Consider the following 23,342-nt stretch of genomic DNA (forward strand, 5'->3'; position numbering starts at 1 on the left):
ATTTACTATTGAGGAGGGGCGTAGGGAAGCATGGGAAGCTTTCTCTCTCTAGTTTTCTCCTTCCCATCGCTCCCCGCGCGCGTGCTCCCCACTCACTACCAGCTTCCAGAGTGATTACTTTCGTTTTGGCGTTACCGGACTTGGTTGAAAACCGCTCTATTCCGTGAACTAGGGGTCGTTCGTAGCTGTGATTTATAGAGTCCTGCATAAACTTCATATCAACCAGGTTTTGAAGGTACACGAGAGTCAGGCTTTTTCTCATTTGTATTCATTTGCCTCAAATTTTGTTTCAAGTTGATCTGTTGGTTGTTTTGTTGTTGTTGTTGTTGTTGTTGTTGTTAGGATCCAGAGAGCTGTGGTCGCGCTGCTTTGACAGTTGTAGCAGAGATTCAGCGAGGCCTGAAGAGATGGCTAAAACAGGTAATGATGTAAGAACAATGCTCTAAAGATTGTCTGGAGTAAAACGTCAGGGTGTTCCCACAGAAAATTAAAATCCTAAATAGCGCAACAATGCTACCTGGATGTGTGGGAATGTCGGTTGCCTTGCGGTTGACGTATGCAGTGTTTTACCTCAGGCCTGTGTCATTATGTTGTCTGATTCTTGAGCAAGACATTTACTAGTGTAGACTTCTAAACGTATGACAGATTTAGCTTTGTTTCTGTCTAAACAAAGAATTCCGGCGGGCATATTCTGAGCTATTCTATCATTTCGTTTAATCATTTGTTAAATTCATTTTGGCAGGTTCAAGATTTACTGAAAGATCCTTGCTTTGATAAGCTATCAGTTGTTGCTATGGAAACCATCATGATGTCCCACATCTGTTTTCCTCGCGACCCCGATGACTATGAACAGGTTACAATTCATGTATACCTACATACAGTACATTCTGAACTTTGATTCATTGTTCAGTTTACAACAGACCACGTTCGATATATCAAGACTGTATTCTAACGTGGCTCCGAGGCTTTCACGACAAAATTCAAGACAAAAGTTTTTTTAAGTTTCTTTTGTCCCTCAATTCCCAAAAGAGACTTGGATACAAGGAAAACACCACCAAAGATAGAAGTTTTTCCTGAAGCCTCGGAGCCTTGTTGGACTATTGATGCATCGAACGTGGCCCTATTAAACGTTGTTCTTAAACTTCCCATTCCTCTTTAGGTCAGTTGTTGTAATACTCTAAATTCACAGATATGTTTTAGTCATCTCATCAAATTGCCAAATTCTTAACAGAATTCTTCAATTCAAATGTGTGACAGGAAGTGAAATTAATTGTAATATTTCTAACATAGAGTAAAAATGTTGATTGAGTGGAGTTTTTATGAATTGCAATATGTATAACATACGTTTCTTCTCCTTACAGAAACTTAGGGAAGAAGAAATAGTTTTAAACAAGATTCTGTTTCTTTACATGTATTCTTACCCAGACAGTCCTCTAGGTAGGTCACATTTATTTATTTTGTCTGTCTCTGACTATATTTTAGCTCATAATTTCTTGTACTGGATAATCCTGCATCTGACTGTGCGGGCGCGTCAAGTGAACCAACAAGAAAGTAGACAAACAACAAACGATAGTGTTTCAACTTTGCTTTATCGACCACCACGAGTGGCGTCTCTAAAAGTCTTGTTTTAACATTGGCTTTTTTCATGAAGAAGAAGGATAAAAAAGAAAGAAAGAAAAAATAACAAATGGCTGAGAAGATGAAAGTGTTTGGAGTCAGGTTCATATGCATCTCCATCGTTTTGAGCCTTTCTCGCGGAAAAGATTTCCGGACTTCGTATTTCATGAATAAACAGCGAGATCGTAATGGAGGCGAGATGTCTGCAATGTTAAGGACGTTCGCTCCCAAAATGTTCCCGCGTACAGATTTTTGTTAACTTGCCATGCAGTAAGGTAAAGGTCAACTCTTACCAAAAAGCCATAAAAGTGGGGAGTCACCGGGCTCGTTTTCGAGATAAGGCGCGTTGAAGACCATGCGATTTTATAAGCGTGCGTTATTTTAAGATGATCTAAGCCTACAACTATCAGCAATAAAGGAGCTACAGTGGTGAAATTTAGACCAGGTCAATGTCCTCAATTCAACACAACTAAGTAGATCAAGTAAACATTTGCAGCTGGTGAAGTTCCTTGAGGTAGATTAGGCCTTGAAAAAGAGAACATTTTAGCCTTGCCCGTCCACACTCGAAGAAAACGTCGGTCGCACGAGAGGAGAAAAGGCGAAATATTTGTAACTTCTCACGTACAGGTTTTTTTTTTTTTGATAAAATGGGAAAAATCAGTAAAGGAAGTGATCTATGGAAAGAAAAGAGGAGGTCACCGACCATCAAAGAGAGCAAACTGCAGGTGAAGTTAACGCAACCAGTACCAAGCCCTACGTGCGCTTGATGTATAACGTGGCGTGACGTTGCAACGTGAATTTCGTGCGTAGTAAGGATGCGCGGAAACAATGGATGCATACGTCTTTAAGTTGGAGGTGAAAGGACAAAAGATATTTCGCGCGAGGAAGGCTGAAAAGGGCTAAAAAAAATAGTTGCTGAGACTTACAGAAATGTTTTTATTGTCAATACATGTTTTCGTCCCTGAGGCGAACTTACATACGTTATGCTAATTTAGAAGTGTAGATTGTTGATCTGAATTTCTCAAGGACAAGTGTCTTTTTGCGCTGAATTATAGCTCGACAGCAATGCAGCTGTATTTAATTGGCCATTTTAATTGTAAAAAAAGGTCGAGTTACGGTAGCGTTTCAGTTAATGGTCAAAGATGGACTTTGACGATAACGCAAGTTTTGCACCGCGGGCAGGCCCATTTGATAACAACGTTTTTGAAATACTGATGTCAATTAAGGCGATTGGCCATTTTCTAGCTCCTTTTGCCTCTGAGTGCAAAACTTGTCATATGAAAATGAGTTTTCTGCCAAATTTATTTTCTTGCAAATCAAAACATTTTAAGTAAATACGGATATCTCGGCAGGATTCGTCGCGAAACAGAGGCAGTACACAACTTGGAAATACCCTATCTCAATATACATAAGCAAATTCGTTTTCCCAACGTGGGCTCTTGTGTGAAACGTAATTTTCGGAATATCTTTTCTTGTTTTCCCATGCTTGCAGGTGCTTAAATGTTGCTCGCAGGCAGTTTTTTTTTTTTTTTTCGTTAGTAGTTGCTGTAGATGGTATCGTAGCTAACAGCGCTTTTCAAGTCATTTCCACTTAGTCATTGTCAACCATATTGTTACTTAAAGAACGTAATATTTCAAATTTAGGAAAAAGTACATACACAGGAAATGAAAATGACTTGTAATAGAGTTTATTTAGTTGCAGGTGTGCTGCTCGGCTTAGCATGCGTAATGTTTTGTTTTCAAATTCAACAATTTCATTAATACTCTCATGCAAAACAAATCTAGATTACGTGTTTTGAATTGCCTCGAGATTGATTATCTTCAAATACCCCGGTTTTAGATTCCTGTTTTGGGTTTTGCAACTTTTCATTTGATGCTGACATTAATATCATTTACTCGATGTTAAAGCAGTATTGAGACGTTTTTGTCCATTTGTTTAAATTATGACGTATTTAAAGACAGAACTTGTTTGACTTCCTCTGCGCCGATCACGAATCAATCGACAATAGCAGTTGAACCTTAGAAATCAGGTGTGCAAGATATTGGGAAGGCCTAGTCGAGGAATATTATTTTGATTTCTTTATTTGATCAGAAATTTGCAGCGTGGAAAAAATCTTGACGTCGAATCCCGTTCCCCTCCGTGCGCTGAGAAAAGGGAATTGTTTTTTATGAATAATCTTCTGCACGAATCGTTGTCATGAAGAAGTCTTCGTGTGAAGCCGTGCGGCAATATGTACCCTCAAACACGGAACTTGAAGATCTTCGTTGGACGTTTTTCGTCAATTGCTTATTCAACATTTTCCTATCCTACACGGCAGTTTCGTTGAACGCTGTAACTATCCACGCGATAAGGAAAACTTGGTGGTTGCCAAAGCCGTTGAAAACATTGCTTCTGAGTCTGGCTGTGTCTGATCTCGGTGTTGGTTTAATGGTGCAACCGTTTTGTATCTCGCTTCTGGTCAAGTGGTTGCAGCGAGATAATCCAGGCTGTGTGGCTTACAAGTTGTATTTCATGGTTATGAGCTTGTTCGCCTTAGCTTCGTTCTTTGGTGTTGTTCTCATAAGCTTGGACAGATTCCTGGCCATTCATTTGCACCTCAGATACCGGGAACTCGTCACCCACAATCGAGTTGTTGCTGTGGTGATCTCTGTGTGGATTGTTAGTGCAATTCTGTCCTTGATAACGGTGTGGTATCCGAGTGAGAGCTCTCTAACTGTGTTTGCTGTAGGAATTATTTGCATTTTCTTTACCACATTATTTTTTGGCAGGATTTTTGTAGTTTTCCGACACCACCAAGAACAGATTCAAGTGCTTCAAGTACGGCAAGGAGCACAGAATAGCGACGCGGCGAATTTGGCGAGTCTTTTGAAATCTGCATTCGGTATATTCTACATATATGTCGTGTTAATGCTTTGTTATATGCCTCGAGCTTTTAGCTTAGTTGCAACTGCAATCTCTGAACCAAATACAGCTTTAAAAGCGTTTTTGATTTACTCGTGGACATTGGTGTTTCTAAATTCATCGTTAAACCCGATAATATACTGCTGGAAAATGAGACACATTCGATACGCTATCATGGACATACTGCGGAACATGTCTAGGCGCCGCAGAAGTGTCTCCTTTCGTAGGTTTAGGGCCCGCACTTCAAGTGAATTCACGACTTCTCTTTAATATACATTTAAAACTCACACAAGAGTTTATTGAGAGGGCTGACGTTTTCAGAGGAGGAGGGAGGTGTTAGAGAGTCAGAGATTGGTAGATAAATGTTGTTATCAGAGATCGAAGATTTATTTGAATTCAGCTTCAGTTTGTAACGCATTCAAAAGGAAAACTGTCTCATCAAGGCCAAAAGTGCTGCGTTAAAGGTAAACACAACTGGACTATTTTTTTCCTGTCTTTATTCCGCTGCGCTTTGTTTTAACCCAGACGTTACACCATAGGTTAAGCGCGTAGGGTTTATACCACATTCAAAAGGAAAACTGTTGCATCAACGCCAGAATGAGTGCTGTATTAAATGTAAACAGAACTGGACGTATTTTTTCTCCCCTTAGTCCGCTGCGCTTTGTTTTAACCCAGACGTTTCACCATAGTTTAAGCGCGTAGGGTTTATACCACATTCAAAAGGAAAACTGTTGCATTAGTGCCAGAATGGGTGCTGTATTAAATTTAAACAACTGGACGTATTTTTTTTCCCCTTAGTCCGCTGCGCTTTGTTTTAATCAAGACGTTACACAATAGGTTAAGCGCGTAGGGTTATACTACTAAAACTAGAAAAGAAAAACAAGTAGAGCGATATATCCGGCCATCATTATGTTGAGCTGAGAGAAATATAATGTTAAGTTCAGTGTGTCATTTAACAGGAAATTTCGATTTAAATGCAGTAAATGTGGTCTGTTTTGTCCATTATCGCCCCAAAATAATTAATCTTTGGCAGTCAACCAGCAATCCATAAATGAATTGTAAAACAACCTGTTCATTTTCTAACGACCGCTACTAATTACAAGATCGTTTAAATCCATAATTAATTTAGACGGAAAGAGTTTTAATTTAAATGTCACACCAAAAGATATGAGATGCAAATATAATCTTAAATCTAAATTTAAGCCCATAGGCTTACTCAGATTTCGATCTTAAAAACCGGCATAATTTTTTTCTGATTTTGAACCATCCGTTGTTCTCTGTGATTGTACGTTGTTTCGCGTTAGACGATTAAAAGCTCTTGATGTTTGCATGACGAATAAAGAACTTTTTCAATAACATGAGAATGGTGTGAACTGCGGAAATACAAACGAAATGCAGATATGACTGTTGCAGCTGTAATCGCAGTTTAAGCCATTGCAAATTAAGCCCTGAAAAGATTTTCAGGGCCTCAACGGGATTCGAACCCGTGGTCTCTGCGTTGGTGCTGCATTGCTCTAACAACTGAGCTATGAAGACCCAGACATTGAAAGCAGGCCGTTTTATTGAGTTCACAGCATTACTGTAGTGAGTCCAGATTGCGATTACAATGAGTGCGATGGTCGCATCTTCATTTCATAAGAACATTGTCGTCTCATATCGATTTCTTTTGAAACGCATAAGACAGCAACCTTCAGCTTAGGTAAATTAAACGGAGGCCATCAAATTGAGATAGCCAAAAATTATCGAAAACTGTCGTAATTCTGTGTTCAAGAGTGTGTCACTCGCCCTCCGGCAGAGTACAAGCATATCTGTAGTTTCAGCTGAAACAAGTCATTTTGGCAAATTTTCAGCGTTATGCATCTCCACATCCTAGCCGTTGGGAATGCGTTATCAACACAGGCAGATAATACATACACTCCGTGCCGGAAAATAAACAATGATAGCGTTTACTTTCCTTCATATCAGTAACCTTGATTAAATCCATCATAACGGTAAAAATGAACCAAAGCATGTATTTTCACCTGATTCGCTTTAATACTACTCTCAGCAAACTATTGTAGTTTGCCATTCGACGTCTGAATATCTGTAGAGCGTTACTCTTTACAGACGAATATGTCAAAGTTGTACAGCTGTTTCGACAGAGGTTGCCTCACAAAAGCGTAAAGAAATGCGACAATGCGGATTGCTACTGTTATGGGTCGTAAGAGTTTGGCTTGCGCGATCGAAGTTCATGGTGTTTCAGCATGAAGGAAGGAGAAATCATGAATACATGTGTTTGCTACTTCCTTGAGCTGGAACTTGAACTTTTATTTTATTGTTTTCTTGCATACAGTTACAATTGCTTGGCCCCGCAACCAGTTCCAGAACTAATGGAGACCGGGGCAAGAGTTTATATTAAAAAGGACAGGGCAAAAAGTAATGATAATTTACAACAAAATTACAAAAGGTACCTATAAACAATAGAAAAAACTACACGCGAACGAAAACAAAGTAGCAGTATAATGCCCACATACAGAAGAGAATAGAATGCTATTATTCTCTCTATTATTTTATTACGCCAAAAAAAAAAACCAAAAAAAAAAACATTGAGCTTCAATAAGGCAACCGTGAACCACCATTACCCATAAAGGTCTTAATTTTGATTTTAATTTTGAATTTAATTTTGATTTTTCACATAGGGATAACCTCTTTACTACCTTTTCTTAATGCATCTTTCTTTCTTTTTTTTCCCTCATTTTATTTTTCCTTAATTTTAATTTGTATAGCCAGTTTGCATCTGGAATAAATAAAGTTTGTATGTACGTATAATACTGATCGACATTGTCGCTGGACAACCTTTCTCAAAACAGATTATAAACGTGTTCTCCTTCTTGTGTTCTCTCACCTTACATGTTGTATCTGTTTAATTTGATAGGTGTTGTCCTGAGAAAAAAATTAAGTCCAGAGGCTCACTCGCCTTTTATTCCGCCGTCGGAAGGTTTTCTTAGGTACGTAACCACAGTCATTGTTGATGTGGAAGTATTATTCCCGCTTCTAGCCGCCATGATATGGGGCCTATGAGAGTATCACTCAACGCACAACTACTTTAGGATTAGCCAATGATTTGCAGCTCAATTCTATCTGGATTTTTGTCAAAATGCATTTTGCTAAATACTTGGTACTACGATTATCAGTTGAGTACGGCACGAGGGAAGTTTGGTTACGAAGTTTTGGCCTTAAAATTATGGTGTTGTCACGGGCAACTTACCTCGTTTCCGTTGGTAACAATATCAACAGCCGTGCATCGCCTGTCGCGTCGCCTACAATTTCGCGCGCTTTGCTGCCAATGACGTCAAAGGCCGACAAGTTGCCAGTGGATACGGAGCCAGTTGCTCGTGACAACACGATTTTTACGTTAAAACTTGGTGACCAAACTTTCGTCCCGCCTTACTCAACTGATAATCGCAGTATATTAGAAATGTTTCTTCTATAAAATTGACCGTCAATTGTTTACCTCAGATGACTGTCAAATTGATTCCATGTTGCTGTGCGTCTGTTCAGTAATAGGTCACAGATGACATCAAAATGTGGTAAGAACATCAGTAACCCATGAGGCGACGTCCTCTTTGACGTCCTCTGTGATCTATTACTGAACAGACGCACGGCAACATGGAATTAGTCTTTATATAATAAACAAAAAAAACAAAAAACTGTTAATGTCGTCATCTGTGCGTCTGTCCTTCAATTGATTATGAGTAAGAACCAATCAAAATGAGAGGATAATTTGACTTATTTGGTAACAATTTATTGACTTTGTCCTCGTTTGCTTTCAGTTTTTCAGCGAGAGCATGTACCACACAGCAGCATGCACAACAGGTCTGTTGTTGAATGTTGTTTAACGCTGAATGTTTATGGCGGTCAATCCGCTTTGGTCCAGGTCAAACGTCGAACTTCGCATGAGGCGAACTAAAACTGAGCGAATTAAGATCATGATAAGTTCGACATTTGACTCCACTAAAGCAGATGATAGATCGCGTTTGTCGATCTAAATTCGAATGAAGTTCAACGTTTGACCCAATGGTCGAGCTTTACCCGTTTGCATCGACTCAAATTGCTATTTAGGTGTGAAGTTCGACGTTTAACCCGAGCCTTAGCTGCAACAAGCTAGTTCTCACTCAAACTGAAAGGAGGGCTGTTAAAAGCTATCTTTTCTCTCCTTAGGCTGGGAAGTTTCTAATCTCTGAAGTGCACCCGGTCCTTGCAAGGTTCCTGAAAGATTGTGATGCGGATCAATTGGTAAGAAAAAATGTGTCAGTGGAAGGAGGGTAGATTCAAATTATTAGGGTTTCTTTATCCCCGGGGGCGGAGGGAATACAAACTTGGGGAGATTTGTTAAAGATCCAAAACAGAGAACGATAATTCCAGAAAAAACACTCTTTATAGTTACTTGTAATGATGTGTGTTTCTACCTTAATTTTTTGCTGTCTCTATTATGCTGCTTTGATGCTACAAGCTGAAAGACCATTATTAAGCCATCAAGATATCTTGAAGACTTTAACACTTACAAACTATTTCCTGTCCAAACAGATAATGATATTCCCCGTGTTAGTTCATCACATCGGACAGTTCTTTGAAGATTCTACCATATGCAGAGCGCTACTGGACGGGTGAGTTAGTTACCACAGGAGCCCTTCCGCTAAAATATACCGTGTAGTTTTCTTGTTTCTCGCTCGCAATCCATGTCAATCTTGCCCAATCTTAACCATCCTTGTTTCGTTTTCGATTGTTTTAATCTGTCTATAGCTACTCTGTCTTAGTAAACTTCTATTTAAGTTGTACGTAAGTTTGGTCATCGCAAGAAGTATCTTCTCGTGAATCATAACATTAAATGGGAATAATCAATGGCACTTCCACTGTTTCCGGATGGAATTGGAATTTGTAAAGTGTTGGTTTTTGCGAAGGGAGGAAATCGGAGAACTCAGAGAAAAGCTCGTGGAGCAAGGACGAGAAGCAACAAAAAACTCGGCTTACTTATGACGCCAGGGGTGAGATTCGAACCCGGGCCACATTGGTGGGAGGCCAGCGCTCACAACACTGCGCCATCCCTGTTCTCTAACGTAGATCCTTTCATGTACATGGTTTGACGAAGTGTTCTATTTTACGTTTCCTTCAAAGACTGCTAGAATTAAATATTTCACATGAATCTTCTGTTGTTTGGCTGCAACGCTGTCTTTGAAAATATGAGTTTCGGTGGAAATGCTGCAGATATTTTGGGTCACTTAAATGTGACAGCTCTATAAATAAAGGTGGCATATAGTACCTTACTGTTTCGTCGAAGTAGTTGATGAGTTGACGAGAACTGTTTAGCAAGGCGTTACGTTCTGTTAAGTAAATAGTTATTTTTTGATTAATTTTTGTTAATATGCGAGTAACGATAACACAAGGGACTGCGCGATGAGACTCTTTCTTCTTGTTTCTTAAGTGGCTAATAATACAATAACACTTTATTTTACGAGGGTAACATTGATTACTGATGACTCAGTAGTTTGTAAAATGCCCCTCCCTTATGAGCTTCATGCTTATTTCTGGCTGTTAGTAATTCTATTGTCATGATTGTCTTCTCAGCTTGTTCATCATTTTATACCGGGTGGAGGAAGTACACATGCAAGGGGATACAGGGTAAGAATGCCTTGTTAATGTTTAAAATATCAAATTCATGTTTAATTGCCAGCCAAGAAAGTATTTTTATAATTAAAAAAATAAACCCGTAAGTGGTATCGAAAAACGACGGTGAAGTTTGAACTATCCTGAGGGGAAGGAGTACTGGAATGTATGCAATTGAAAATATTTCGCCGCTCATCAGTTTTCAATGATCTCTGTTTCGGTCTTGATTTTAATCATCTATTTCTTGTGATTTTCAGAGAAGAATTGCATTCACTGGTGCAGTCGTATTTGGATTTCTCTCTTCTTGGCCTAGCAGACGTGATTAATACAAAGGTACTAGACTAACAGCTTTTCTAGTTCTTTCTCCAAACGATCGTTAAGAATTTGAATGAAAAAGGAGCAGAATTCTCCTTGATCTTGTCTAAGGGATGTCTTTATAGAGCACACAAAAGTTTTGATATGTTTTATTTGGTTGTCAACAGGAGCTGGAGTTACAAGTGGTTCGGGAGGTGTTGGAGGTGTTTGTTAGAGTGTGTATCTTTCTTGATCAACCCATGTTTCTCAGCTTCGTATTCAAAGCCATTAGTAGCAGGCTCGATTACGTAAGTAGCGCACATGTGGTTCCTTTACATAAAATGTATTTCTTTTATATACCACTCCTTGTGAATAGGTGGCCCCATGGTTAGTGCGCTCGGGTCCGGGTTCGAGTCCTGGGGCCCGTTTCTCGAATGTCCCGAAAAGTTTTCGCACCCGGAAAGCCGTAGCAAAATCTCAAACCTTTTGATTACAGAACTGTTTTATTCACATGCTCTTAATATGAACAGAGGTTCCCTTCATACAAGAAGTTTCAGGCTATACACCTCGCTGTTTTTAGATACAGATAAACTAAAAATGGCTTTTCGGGCCCGAAAGGTTTCCGGGGCTTTCGAGAAACGGGCCCCTGGCCGGAGACATTGTGTTGTGTTCTTGGGCAAGACACTTTACTCTCACAGTGGCTCTCTCCACCCAGGGGTATAAATGGGTACCGGCGACCTTAATGCACGGGTAACCCTGCGATGAACTAGCATCCCATCCAGGGGGAAGTAGAAATACTCCTAGTCCCTTCATGCTACAGAAACCGGGATAAGCTCCTGCCTGATGGGCCAATTGGCTCGTATGCAGACTTCACCTTGTGAATACCACACCACTTGACGCCGACCAGTTCACTCGAGGCCCTTCTTCTTTCCTTATTATAATTATCGTTGTGTAAAATAGCACTTTACGTATAATTTTATTCTCTGTTTTGTAAACGGTATTCAGCATGTCTTTTCGTCGTATTCTTGTGAGGTGATAAACTCGACTGCTGGCGGCTCCCTCCACTATTTGGTGTATTATTCGTCTCGTTTACGTATAACAGAAAGAGAGTGAAGCGAAAGAGGATAGAAGAGTGATTAGTGAGTTGCACTGCATCACACTTATGTGACAATGTTCAAGATGCTCCCGAGTTATCAGCAAAGATTTATGTAAAATGGCATAAATGTTCTTGTTTTTGTTTTGTTTTGTTTTGTCACGTGTTCAGGAGCCTGACTTGGTCCGTCTTATGAGTGAAGAGGAAGGTAGCAGCAGACTGAATGAGACACCGGACTTGTTGATTCTGTCCAATGATATCCCCACCAGTCCCACGGAAGAGCTTGTTGTAACAGGCGAAGAGGAAGATGACCCCGGTAAGTATTGCAATGCACCATGCATGCATGTTCTTTGCGCCAGGGAGCGCATGAGGCCCCACACCATATGAATACTTGGAGATTATGGCTGGTGACTGGGTCTCACGAAACAAAAGTGAGAAATGAAATGCAAACATTAAAAAAAAAATAAGTGTTCAGTTCCCTGTATGAGATGCACCTGTAGGAAATCATGTTAGTTGAATTCATCATCCTTGACTGGATATTTGTTTTGATGAATACAACTACCATGATTCCCTGTAGATGCGTCTCCTAGAAGGAATTGACCATTAGTAACCTGAAGATATAGAACCATAATTGGGCATATGAAAACTTCTGTGTTAATTAAATTGTTCATAAGAAAGGCAACGTGGCAAAGTCTTGGAGTGGACCTAAGGGGGAATCCTTGCGATCAAAGCGCGACAGTGCAAGAATGAATGCTAGTACGACTTTCTTCTCTCAAAACCATTTTGTTCCCAGAACCCACGCTCCTAGCTGCCACTAAGCTATGAGTTGCAGTCTGGGAACGAAATTGGTGTGACACCTGTTGATTAATAGCACACGCCTTAGATTTTTAAGAGCTTTTCTTGCACTCGTGTCATTCTTCAGTCTGGAGGTTCCTAGTTTCCTGTCTGGGTGAAGTAAAAACACTGTCAGTTGTTTCATGGTACAGAAACCCGAGGTGACTTTTGAGACACGCGTGACCTTTATCTTTTTGCTGTGTCCATAGATGCTGGTCGTTTAATGCAAGAGTCAGTGGCTCTGGACACGTCACATGAAAGCAGTCGGGGCACAACACGGCTACCTAGTCCAGAACTAAACGCTGATAATGAAGAGTTTTCTGACTGGGACAGCTGGGAGGGTGAAAATGAGGTACAAATGTTAATATTAAACTGTAAATTGGACGGAAAGCTTTTGACTTCTCTTGAGCTATGCTTAACTTCCATGTACCTCGTTCCTTCCAGAACAACTGTAAAGATATTTTAAGAGTAATATTTTCAAGAGTATCCTTCTGTTACGAGGGAAGTTAGTTTTAGAGAATCTCGCTGCACTCTTAAAAGAGTCGCTTTCCTTTTGCAAGACCGTATTACGATCTCAACATTGTCTTCGTGGTTAGAACACGAAAGTTATTCTAAAAAGGTGTAATAGTATCCTTACTCACAACGACTTCTCTCATTCTTTTTGTTTTAGAATGAAACTGCTCTAATGACGTTATTTTCCGAGTTTTTACGTCAAATTAATCAAGTATACCAGTCGAGGAGCGCCGAAGGTTAGAGATGTTTTATTTGAATGAGTACGTTGTGTTTTACAATTAAAACACTTCTTTTGAAAGAGACTTCTTTCACAATTAAAAGAGGGCCTTTTTGATAAGCTTCGGCGGCATATCAGGCGAGTTTGGTCGAGCCATGGCTCATATTTTGGTGACACCAAATGCGCCTGATATTTCGCCGAATCGCAGCGAAAAGGCACTGCTAGGTATTTTACCGTCACAATTTCGGCCGTAAAACTTGCCATATCAGGTCAGTGACTTGATATCGCAGGATGTCAGGACGGTGGACAGGGCTTGTGATTGGCTAATTTCGAATTTGATTACGGTAAAACTGACCTACGATAAAGGTATCGTAATCACAGCAGTATGTGAGGAGCTGGGGAAAACAGTCGCTGGAGCATGGGAGCAAGTGTAACTTTGCAGACCAGCTTTTGCCTTTTAACCGGTGTTAACAGAAGAACGAAATAGTTGATAGAGAATGCCTTTTAGAGTTTACTTGATATTATTTTGACAGAGAAACATAAACAGTCATTTAATAAAAATAATGCATACAACCGGGGAACAGTTGTAACTTTTTAAAGTTAAATAGCGAGCTCTTGCGACCTGTTGACACGATCTAGATAGGATACAATTTGTTTCAGTCAAAATTTTAGTCGAAGCCGAGAAACGAGGCATTTTTTTATAAATTTATAGATGAGATCCGAGATCTGCAAAGTTTATTGACAGCTAGGCTATGGTTGAAATTTAAACTGTTATCCAGACCCTCCGTTGAATATTTGTGGTATTGTTTCTAGGTAATTCTGTATTTCGAGAAGAACTGCTTAGGTGTGGAGATACAGAACAGAAGGCAATTGCGAAGTAAGTGCAGTTTAAAAACTTAATTTTGTGGTCAAGTAGAGGTCAGACCCGTCTTTTTAAATGAATTGATTTTGTAAATGAGACATGTTACTTCTCATTTACTGTCACATTCTCAAATAGCGTACTCCCGCAATAGCCTTTCAACTTTGCAAATGATTAATCCCTGATTGGAATATAGGTAGTTCTTGTTTGACGTTTTGTTATCCTCGGGCGAGTCAGCGGTAGGCAACTTCCGAGTCCCACCACTGCCAACAACAACAAAAACAACAACATGACGACCACGATGAGGATGATGACGACACCAACACCAACAACAACAACAATAACAGCAACTTTATTTGTACCCTCTTAATTCACACAATTTTCGCCACTAGATATATGAAATTTGTACATGCAACTGAGTTGAATAGTTTTGATCACCTCTCATAATATGTTATTGAACTTTTTTTTTTACTTATTTTCCAAGCGTAATGGCGTTCCAGGGATGACAGTCTCGCGAGGAAAACAGCGTCGGTTCCGAATACCTGCAGTGACTGGACTTTCCTAACTGAATGACTGTTCGTGTGGAGATAATAGAACAAGCTAAATGGATGGCATTTCCCCAAATCTCGCATGGCTGCTTTACTAGCCTCGGTGGAAAGGGAAAGTTTGCCATATTTATTGTCACTGAATGTCTGCCATTGACAATGTTCATTGACATAACGGAGAATCATTGTTCTGTCAGTTTGAGGTTTATTCTCATTTTAAACAATTATTGAGGCAGATTCTCCTTTAAATTATTATTGTACAAAACGTTGGTGAATTAAACTACAAACCTTTTTGCCCAAAACTTGACTGCCCAGATCGTAACTTTGAAATTTTGTGAATATATTTTTAACTTGAAAACAATGCTTCATATAGGACGAAGTTATTTGTTGGAAAATGTCATAGGCCGTTGGCTTATTGCTGATGCCTTGTTTTGTCAGAATTACACCACTTGAAAGAACTATGAACATATTTTTAACCTGCAAAAGATGTTTGGTTGGAAGCAGTTATGAGTTAAAAAATGTATTTAGCAAGTGCGCCGTTGGCGAATTGCTTCTACCTCGGTTTAAAAGTGCGGCCTGGCACAAAACCTATTACGTAAAAAATGGCTTTTGTCTACATGCAAGATTAATCTTCGCTCAAAGGTTTTAGTCAGGGTCTCGATATCACTTTGAAACAAAGGCAAAGGCAACTCGGAAACGGCCAAATTCTGCCACCTTAATTTTGTGCTTTAGTGGACTGAGCACGTGAGAGCACGTGGTATTAAATCGTGACACGTGGTAGTCATGATTGTAATGAGTATGACGAGGTGTTTTACTCGCCTGTGCGACTTGTTAGACAAGAGCCAGCAAAGTAAATGAATGGCTCGATTTTAAAAAGACGAAAGCAAAAGTTGTTTATCTCCAGGATTCCTTTCGGAGGTTTTGAGTGTCGTTTAACAGAGGGCAACACGTTAGAAAGTAGTAATAAGTGGTTTTATCGACAATGTATAACAACATTTCACAGGGTAATTTGAAGGGCAATAGACCACTTTCGATATATCAAAATTCAGCCTAAAACAATAGACCTCAGTACGAGGTTCTGAGGAATAACTACAGCGTTTGTGGGGGTTTATTCCCCAGAGCCTCGTGCTGAGGTTATTGTGTTAGGCTGAATTTTAATATATCGAAATTGGTCAATTGTTTAACGTTGCGAAAATAAATAACATGTTAATGAGTAACGCGTTGTGTTTGAGTTGTGGACCATACATAAAAAGGGAGGGCTTTGTTTTGAGCTATTGATGCCATGTTTCCTCTGTTACTTGCCAACTGATTGAGTATATAAAATATCGGCCCCTGTTCAGAGTCGGAGCAGCTAGAAGGCTAGGCCACTCGCCTCCAGATCGAGCGGTCAAGAAATTTTTAAAAATTAGTTTTGACAAGAACGGCAAAGAAATGAGCAAAGAATTATAACGCACGCTTAAAAACAATAAAATACAAAAAATACAAAAAATAAAATAAAAAAAAATAACGCACGCTTAATAAAAATAATAAAACAATAAATCAAAAAATAAAACAAACGAAAGCCCAGGCGAACAAAAAAGAGGCTAAGAGTGCAGAAAACATCTCTGCTATGAAACTTCGTTTGGAAATCAAAACAAAGCAAATTACTTTTGACCACATTTCCCGCCATTTCGTCTCAGTGTGGAGAAAGTTAAGAGGAATTACCTTGGGTAGAAGGCCTATATGGGGGATTCACTCTCTTACCTTGATAATCTCTTAGTAGTGACGAATAAAATTCTCGGGAATACCCCCGCGATGGACGTACATTCCATTTAGGAGAGAGTATAAATAGACCTAAGCACTTCATGCTGAAGAAATAGTGATAAACACAATCGATAGGTGATGCTTTTTACCCCAATGTAGACCTATTACTGAGCACGAGTCATAAGAGCCACTTCCTATTAAAATCGACTAAATTGCGGCACAAGCCGAAAAATCGATTTTGCTCATATTTTGCCCGTGGACAGACCCTAGCTAGAAAAGAAACGGACTACAGTTACTGGTTTCTGCTAATGTAGCTTTCTTGCGAAAAACGATTTCGCCCCTATTGGGCTCAAAATCTACTTCCGGTTATGCTAAATTTTCGAATTATTGATCGCATTGCGCACCGGAAAGCAGCTACTTGAGAATCTTTCAATGATTTCTATATTCAACTCAGGTCCTCATGGTATGACTGAACGAAAACTAAATAAATCGAAGTTAGTTTTGAGCCCGAAACGAGATCGAACAGACACGCAGAATTTGGCGATGCTTTGCAAGCGAACTATAGCACTGGAATATAGCCATATTTTTCTATGGGCTATAACTTCAAATGCCATAAAAACACTTTCTACGGGTTAACTATACACCCGCCTGTTAGGATATTTATCTCTTTCTCAGCTCGTGAACGGGCGGAATTTAACAATTCTTGCGATCTGATTGCTTCCTGGAGCGGGCAGTTCATCCGGACTCTACACGGACCTCCCAGCCGGCCAATAACATATAGTTACAAAAATTGTCTCTGGGGAACTGGTTTTAAGTAGGCCGGCTTTGCCTGAGTTTCTCATAAATGTTGCTCTAGAGCCGCCTTTGGAATGTAAACAAAATGACACGGGCTGTCTATACAGGCATGGGTCCGCAAATGATCCCGGGACCGAAAAAGATCCCGGACCGCAAATGATCCCCAAATTGGACCGCAAATGATCCCCAAATTGGACCGCATATGATCCCGGATCGGAAATGACCTCCATTTTGGACCGCAAATGATCCCGATCAAAAAATATGGAATGGTATGGATGGTGGGTAGGATTTCCGTCCTATCCGCCGTAATTCCAACATTCGTTGCCCTTTCTCTCTCAAGTCTTTTTTCCTTCCATTTGTTTCCCCACTCCTCACACATGATCTAATAATGACCTGCATTTGTTTCAGATTTGGACGTCGGCGGAGTCCACTATCATTTGAGAGCGGGTCGACTTGACCGAACAACTTATAAAACTTTACATGCCGATAAGCGCCGCTGTTTGTCTCAGGTTTACTTTCAAAAAATATTTTTCGAATTCTGACAGATGGTTGTCGGCATTCTCTATTTTCCAATTGCCCGTAATTCACTCTGTTTGCCCCCAAATTTTGCATAAACTATTGTTGTGAAATGCTCTTGGGAATATGCAGACCTCCCAAGAGCATTTCACAACAATAGTTTATGCAAAATTTGGGGGGGCAAACAGAGTGAATTACGGGCAATTGAAAAATAGAGAATAGCGGATTATAATGCCTCGTCGGTATCATAGGTGAAGAAACCCGGAACGGCCTCAGATCGTCCTTCCAAATTTCTTATACCATGAGAAAAGTACTAAAAATATAAGGAATTGTATGGAGTTCCCCAGGATACTTACAATACAAGCCATGTGTGTCTTCTCATATGATATCAAGCTAAGCATTTTCCTATCGATTACGGCAAAAGGAAGGGCTTGAGACAGTTTCTTTCAAAGATTTTCAGAGGTATTTTTGGTAGCATTCTCACGATATCGATAAAAAATACAGCAGCACAATATTAAATAGAACGGAAAACTTTCTACGCAAAACACTACTCGAAAGGAATCCTAAAACGGAGCTTTATTTCTTCGATTAGACCTGCCGTTCACAAGTAATTCGTCACGGAAACGGAGCTTTTCAAAACGCTCTTCAAACAGGAGGAATTTAAAAAACCGGCTTTTCGTTTTCGTGTGGAGTTCAAACATTTTGAAAACGGAGCTTTTCGAAAACGATGATGTCACGATAATCATGTGACTTCCCTGACCGAGATTTCCTCAAACACAAATCCAAGATGGCCGGTGATTGTTTCGCCTTTACGTTAGGGGTTGACACATAATGCTCCTAAAATCGAGCATTATGCTTTTTGGCACTGCCCCCAAAACGGACTATTATGCTCCAAATTATGCTCGACTGTAACTATTGTAATCGTAATTATGCCGCAAAATTTTTTTCCCGGACCCCGGTGAGTTATAATTATGCCGTAAAAAATTTTTTCCCGGATCCCGGTGAGTCATAATTGTGCCGTAAAAATTTTTTTCCGGGACCCCCGTGAAGTGCGATAATAGTAATGGAAACCATGTAGAACATTAAAATAGCTTGAAATTTTGTAGTTTTAACTTAATAAATGGACAATAGTAGCTCTAAAAAAGGAAATAACTGTTATGTTGCAAAATGGCACTATTATGCCGCCAAAAAAGCACTATTATGCCGGCAAAATGCACTATTATGCCGGCATTATGCTCGATGCTCCACATATAGTGTTATGCTCGAAATTATGCCGGCATAATGTGTCAACCCCTACTTTACGTTCATCCGGCGTAGTTTGGACGGAAAACATTTGATTTGTTTTCAGTGTAAAACCTCCGTTTTTAAATTCCTCCGGCGTAATGTGCACGGGGTTTGTCATTTCAGGTTGTTGTTTTGCAGTGGACAGCTAAGAAATGTACAAAGATTTATAACGCACGTGCACGGCCATTGTTTTGTGGCGTTCTCATTGCCACTGCCGTCGTGGTTTGCTTAAGGTCGTTATTGTCGACAAATGTTCAAATGTTGTTGTTTATAGTGGACAATGCGCTTAGCTACACCAAGCTAGTTCTCAGGTATGCCGTTTAAACTGAAAGAGAGAAGTATTTCAACGAAGTTGAATGACCAATTATATTTTGAAATGCAATTTTCTCCCAGTGAAAAACACCATGGTCGTCATAGGGCGCTTTCCATTCGACCAAAAATTCCGAAATTTTCGAAACGGGGACAAATGGTACGGAAATTTCTAGGGAAAAGTTCCAGAAAATCCGGAAATTGTTGAATTTCCGAAAAGCGAACCATTCAACCGAAAATTCTGGAAATTCCGGGATGAAAATCAAATGGAACGGAAATTTCCAGTAAAATATGTTCGAAAATTTGGGTATACCTCACGAGGTTGCCATCTTTCTCGGAAATTATGCAAATTCGCAATTTTCTATTCAGCGCTAGTTCTTTTGGCCGCGATGACAGCGAGTTGGACATCTCACGCAAGAATGACGGCGACGCGTATTCGAAAATTGAAATACTTTAGAATCTTTCCACTTATATGTCGATAAATACTAGCTACAGCTAAATTCGTGAAGAAAGCGTTTTTTAAAAATAATGCCCCAGTAGTGTACTTGTTTGTTTTGCATAGGTTGGCTAAGAAATGTACAAAGATTTCTAACGCGTGCAGAATCATTGTACGACTCATTAAACCCTTTGTTTTGAGACGTTTTCGCTACCCACCGTTGTGGTTTGTATAAGGTCCATGCTGTTGTGGTCTATAAAAAGTCACGATGTCGACATATCAGTGTTCTGTTTACTTCTATATTTGCTATTTAAACCTCCAAGTCATTGAAAAATTCCAAGCGAACAAAACTGTGCGGCTTGTCGTTTTCCACACTGGAAAAGTCTGTACCATTCGCCCATGGAAATTTCCGGAAATTCCCACCGGAATTTTTGGTCGAATGGAAAGCGCCCTATAGTACTTTTGTTTCTTTTTTGTGACGTTTCCATGACAATAAATCTTGAGACATCTGTTCATTAATTGAAGGTAAGGTGGTTGACATTAAACTATCTTCAACCGTATCATTGGCTTAGCTGTTATTTAACACCAAAGACAGCAATGCCTCTAAAGCATTGTGAGATGTCTTGAGTTAACAAGCTGCTCCCTCATAAGTTTGGGAATGTTTAAAGAACTGTGATATGCCATTAAACTTAAAAAGCTGTATCTTCAAAATTCGCATTGGTCGCTGCGGAATTAACATAGCTGCTTCTTGTCGTACTCTTCCGCACAATGTAAGGATTCACCCGTGGGGCATTATTGCCAGTTACCATTTTCCACAGCGAGGCTCGGTAGGCACCACTCATGACAGCATACACGATGGGGTTATAAATGACAGAAGCTTTAGCCAACAGTTCAGGAATTTCTGCTTCCCCGGATGAAAGCACATGACGACCATTAATGAGAGCAGCGATGCTGACTAAGCAATATGGCGACCAGCTCATTAGGAAAGCGGCTATCGTCACGCATGTCATGCGTATTAGCTTTAGTTTGGACTTTCTTCGACTGGCTTGGATCATACGGTTGCCTGGTAGTGTAACTTTACGGATCAACCTTTGCAAAGGAAAAACCAAAACGGAAAAAGATTAGTAGCTTACATAGTCTTATATTTTTGCAGTAACCCATACAGGTTACTCTTAACTCTGACAATCTAGAGCAATACGAAAATCTAGAGCGGTTTTCAATTGAACGTCGTAAAACCAAAACCAAACCACTAAATTACTTACCAATTAGACTACTCAGCTCATCTCTTTATCTAAAACCGTAGTAAAACTAAAGCCAAAACTAAAGTAATAGTCTGATTACTTTGTACACCCAAATGAAAACCGCCCATCAGCTCACCTCAAAACCACTTTTGCTTGATATCATGAATCACATTTTTTGATGAGCCGAAATGTGTCAATGGTACAATCCACGAAGATTAAAACTGGAGGAAAACTGAGGTTGACATTGTTGACACCCTTTCCTTTTGCCCAACCTTTTCTATACGTCCCAGAGGTCAATCTTAGTCACTTGAACTAATTGTTAAGTACTTCACTGTGATTGGTTGAAAGCAGGTATATTTATCATTGATTTTAATTTGCACGAAGTGAAAATAATTGCACGCGCGTTAACGTTCGTAATTTTCTCTAGCCTATCATACAACAAATGCAGAGTAATCGTATGCCTGTGATTCTATCAAGTTGTACTCTCCTAGGGGTTCGCGCAATTGTGAGAAAATTTTCAAACATCACGCGTAGTGTAAATCCTTAATTAACTACCCTCGCGTTCATACGATTACCTATACTAATTTCTCTTCTTTTTTTAGTTACTTCAAAATTTCGGTTATTCATGTGCCATTATAGGCGTCGCCAGTGGACATAACTGTGATTACCTGTAAATCAAGTAATGGAAGGTAGCAATCATCGTGATGGGAAGAAAAAAACCAAACATCAATAGGAAGACGATATAGACGATGCCCTCGGTATCTGAAGTGGCCCAATCAGGGCCGCAGCTTATACCGGCTTTACCGGGTACAGCCCTACTCCAGCCAATCATAGGAGGAAGATTGAGCAATATCCCGTATAACCACGTGCCAGTGACTATCAAAGTCATGTACCTGGTGTGGATTTTTGGATGCGGTACAGTCTGCCTAAAGACATGATACATAACGCCGATCATGGACGTCAGAGATGCTATAGACGAGATACCAGCTACGCCATTAGCGAATGAGGACCACATGCATCGAAAGGAACCCTCCTCGAGCGGTAGTCCAAGCAGGTTTGTAGCGGCGATCACGGGGTATACCAGAACAATGATTACAAGGTCGGCCACGGCGAGGTTTATCATCAATGGAGTGATCACCTTTCTCCGGTGTTCGCGGTAACGAAGAACTATGAGAGTTATAACGTTGCCAAAGAAACCGACAGTCAAAACAAAGAACATGACAGTGGCGTATGCCAGGTACACCGTTTGCCATTGAAATGGCTTTCCTTCGGTCGAGGTATTGTTTTCACCCGAAGTATTGTTATCCATCGATTTTCCGTTTAAACCAAGCTGCTAGGTCGATCACTCTGAAAAAACTCGATTGAAGTTTGAGGTCAATATTTTCCGCGGCACTGCTGTTGAAATACTTTTCTCTCTTCCACCTCCCTGTGGAAAAAAGAGACAGATGTAATTATTTTACCTCCCAACTGAAATACGTTTTCCGATTGGATGAGAACATGTCACGTGTCATATTGAGTCAAAACTCGCTAACTCCTTAGGGAAACAACAACTTGAACTTTCGACTCGCTCGTGATCAGGTTGTGCACCTTGAATTCGCGGCAAATCGATTTGTGTGCCGCGATCCTCGCATATTCCCCTCGGCTTCGCCTTGGGGAACATTGAGGATCTCGGGGAAACAAAACTCACTGTTTCACTTAGGGCCAGTCGTTAAGTGTTAAGTGTTTAAGGATGGTTTTCAGTCGGAGTCGGAATCCGTATTTTTAATAGAGGCTTTCTCACAAAGAACGGTTCACTTGATCACGGACGCCAAAATAGATTTTCATCATCTTTCTACCAGAAGTATTACTTATCCATCCTTTAATACTACTAAAATGCGATTAAAATGATCCGAAAAGCATTTCTTTCCATTTGGGATAATTTATCGATCACTAGTGTTTAACAGCCGGCCGTGAAAAGGTCCTCTTAATTTTATGAATCGCGATAATGGTTTGAATGCTCGTTTACAAATCGACTTCGCACGTATAAAACACGTATACGCAAAATTTTTACATATCAATTGATTCATTGACACTTTTAACTGCTGTTGTATCATTGAGTCCTTTTCCGGGTGAAAATCGGAGGAGAACTGCAATATTTATGGGACACCTCATAACTCATGAAACATCACGAAACTATGGTAAAAAAAAAAGCCCAACAAAAATCCATCTGTCGTGAAAAAGACACAAAATGTAACCCATCGGGCCTTCTCATATTGAATTTCGCTCTGTTAAAACCGCATCACATAATACTCCACTTTGAGCCTGAAAATTTACTGTTGAGTGGTTGGCAATTCGTTCGAGGCCAATCATACCTCTCTGGGTAAATTTTCAACGTCATGACGAGTCGCTTAAAATCACCATTTAAAATTATAGTGGAATCCCGATTTTTCGAAACCCCAAGGGGAACGAAAATTGGTTTGAAAAATCGGATAGTTCGAGAAATCGGGGGTAAAATTCCAGCG

At 40.0% G+C, this 23,342-nt stretch overlaps 3 protein-coding genes across 4 annotated transcripts in view; 2 read left to right on the forward strand and 1 right to left on the reverse strand.

Moving 5' to 3' along the window:
* Nucleotides 1-15,594, forward strand: part of LOC145465408 (uncharacterized) — a 32,678-nt gene extending 17,084 nt beyond the window's left edge. For both annotated transcript variants that reach the window (XM_081449190.1, XM_081449191.1), the window contains 15 exons: nucleotides 343-420; nucleotides 743-853; nucleotides 1,362-1,437; nucleotides 7,434-7,506; nucleotides 8,332-8,374; nucleotides 8,720-8,794; nucleotides 9,086-9,165; nucleotides 10,124-10,177; nucleotides 10,420-10,495; nucleotides 10,645-10,764; nucleotides 11,721-11,865; nucleotides 12,593-12,735; nucleotides 13,054-13,132; nucleotides 13,927-13,990; nucleotides 14,457-15,594. In XM_081449190.1, the coding sequence (XP_081305316.1) occupies nucleotides 343-420; nucleotides 743-853; nucleotides 1,362-1,437; nucleotides 7,434-7,506; nucleotides 8,332-8,374; nucleotides 8,720-8,794; nucleotides 9,086-9,165; nucleotides 10,124-10,177; nucleotides 10,420-10,495; nucleotides 10,645-10,764; nucleotides 11,721-11,865; nucleotides 12,593-12,735; nucleotides 13,054-13,132; nucleotides 13,927-13,990; nucleotides 14,457-14,478 (1,239 nt within the window). In that variant the 3' untranslated portion in view covers nucleotides 14,479-15,594. The remainder of the gene's footprint in view (nucleotides 1-342; nucleotides 421-742; nucleotides 854-1,361; nucleotides 1,438-7,433; nucleotides 7,507-8,331; nucleotides 8,375-8,719; nucleotides 8,795-9,085; nucleotides 9,166-10,123; nucleotides 10,178-10,419; nucleotides 10,496-10,644; nucleotides 10,765-11,720; nucleotides 11,866-12,592; nucleotides 12,736-13,053; nucleotides 13,133-13,926; nucleotides 13,991-14,456) is intronic.
* Nucleotides 1,448-7,425, forward strand: LOC145465411 (beta-2 adrenergic receptor-like). The gene has a single exon (XM_081449193.1). The coding sequence runs from the start codon at nucleotides 3,815-3,817 to the stop codon at nucleotides 4,787-4,789; it is 975 nt and encodes a 324-aa protein (XP_081305319.1). The 5' UTR covers nucleotides 1,448-3,814; the 3' UTR covers nucleotides 4,790-7,425.
* A 4,133-nt stretch (nucleotides 15,595-19,727) lies between the features above and the next one.
* On the reverse strand, nucleotides 19,728-22,993 carry LOC145465888 (melanopsin-like). Its single transcript, XM_081449646.1, has 2 exons — nucleotides 21,510-22,993; nucleotides 19,728-20,689 (listed from the first exon to the last, which is right to left on the reverse strand). Exons 1-2 carry the CDS (start codon nucleotides 22,148-22,150, stop codon nucleotides 20,290-20,292), a joined length of 1,041 nt encoding a protein of 346 aa, XP_081305772.1. The 5' UTR covers nucleotides 22,151-22,993; the 3' UTR covers nucleotides 19,728-20,289.
* Nucleotides 22,994-23,342: the final 349 nt, after the last annotated feature.

Source organism: Orbicella franksi, chromosome 13 (assembly GCF_964199315.1).
Source record: "Orbicella franksi chromosome 13, jaOrbFran1.1, whole genome shotgun sequence".
Lineage (NCBI taxonomy): Eukaryota > Metazoa > Cnidaria > Anthozoa > Scleractinia > Merulinidae > Orbicella > Orbicella franksi.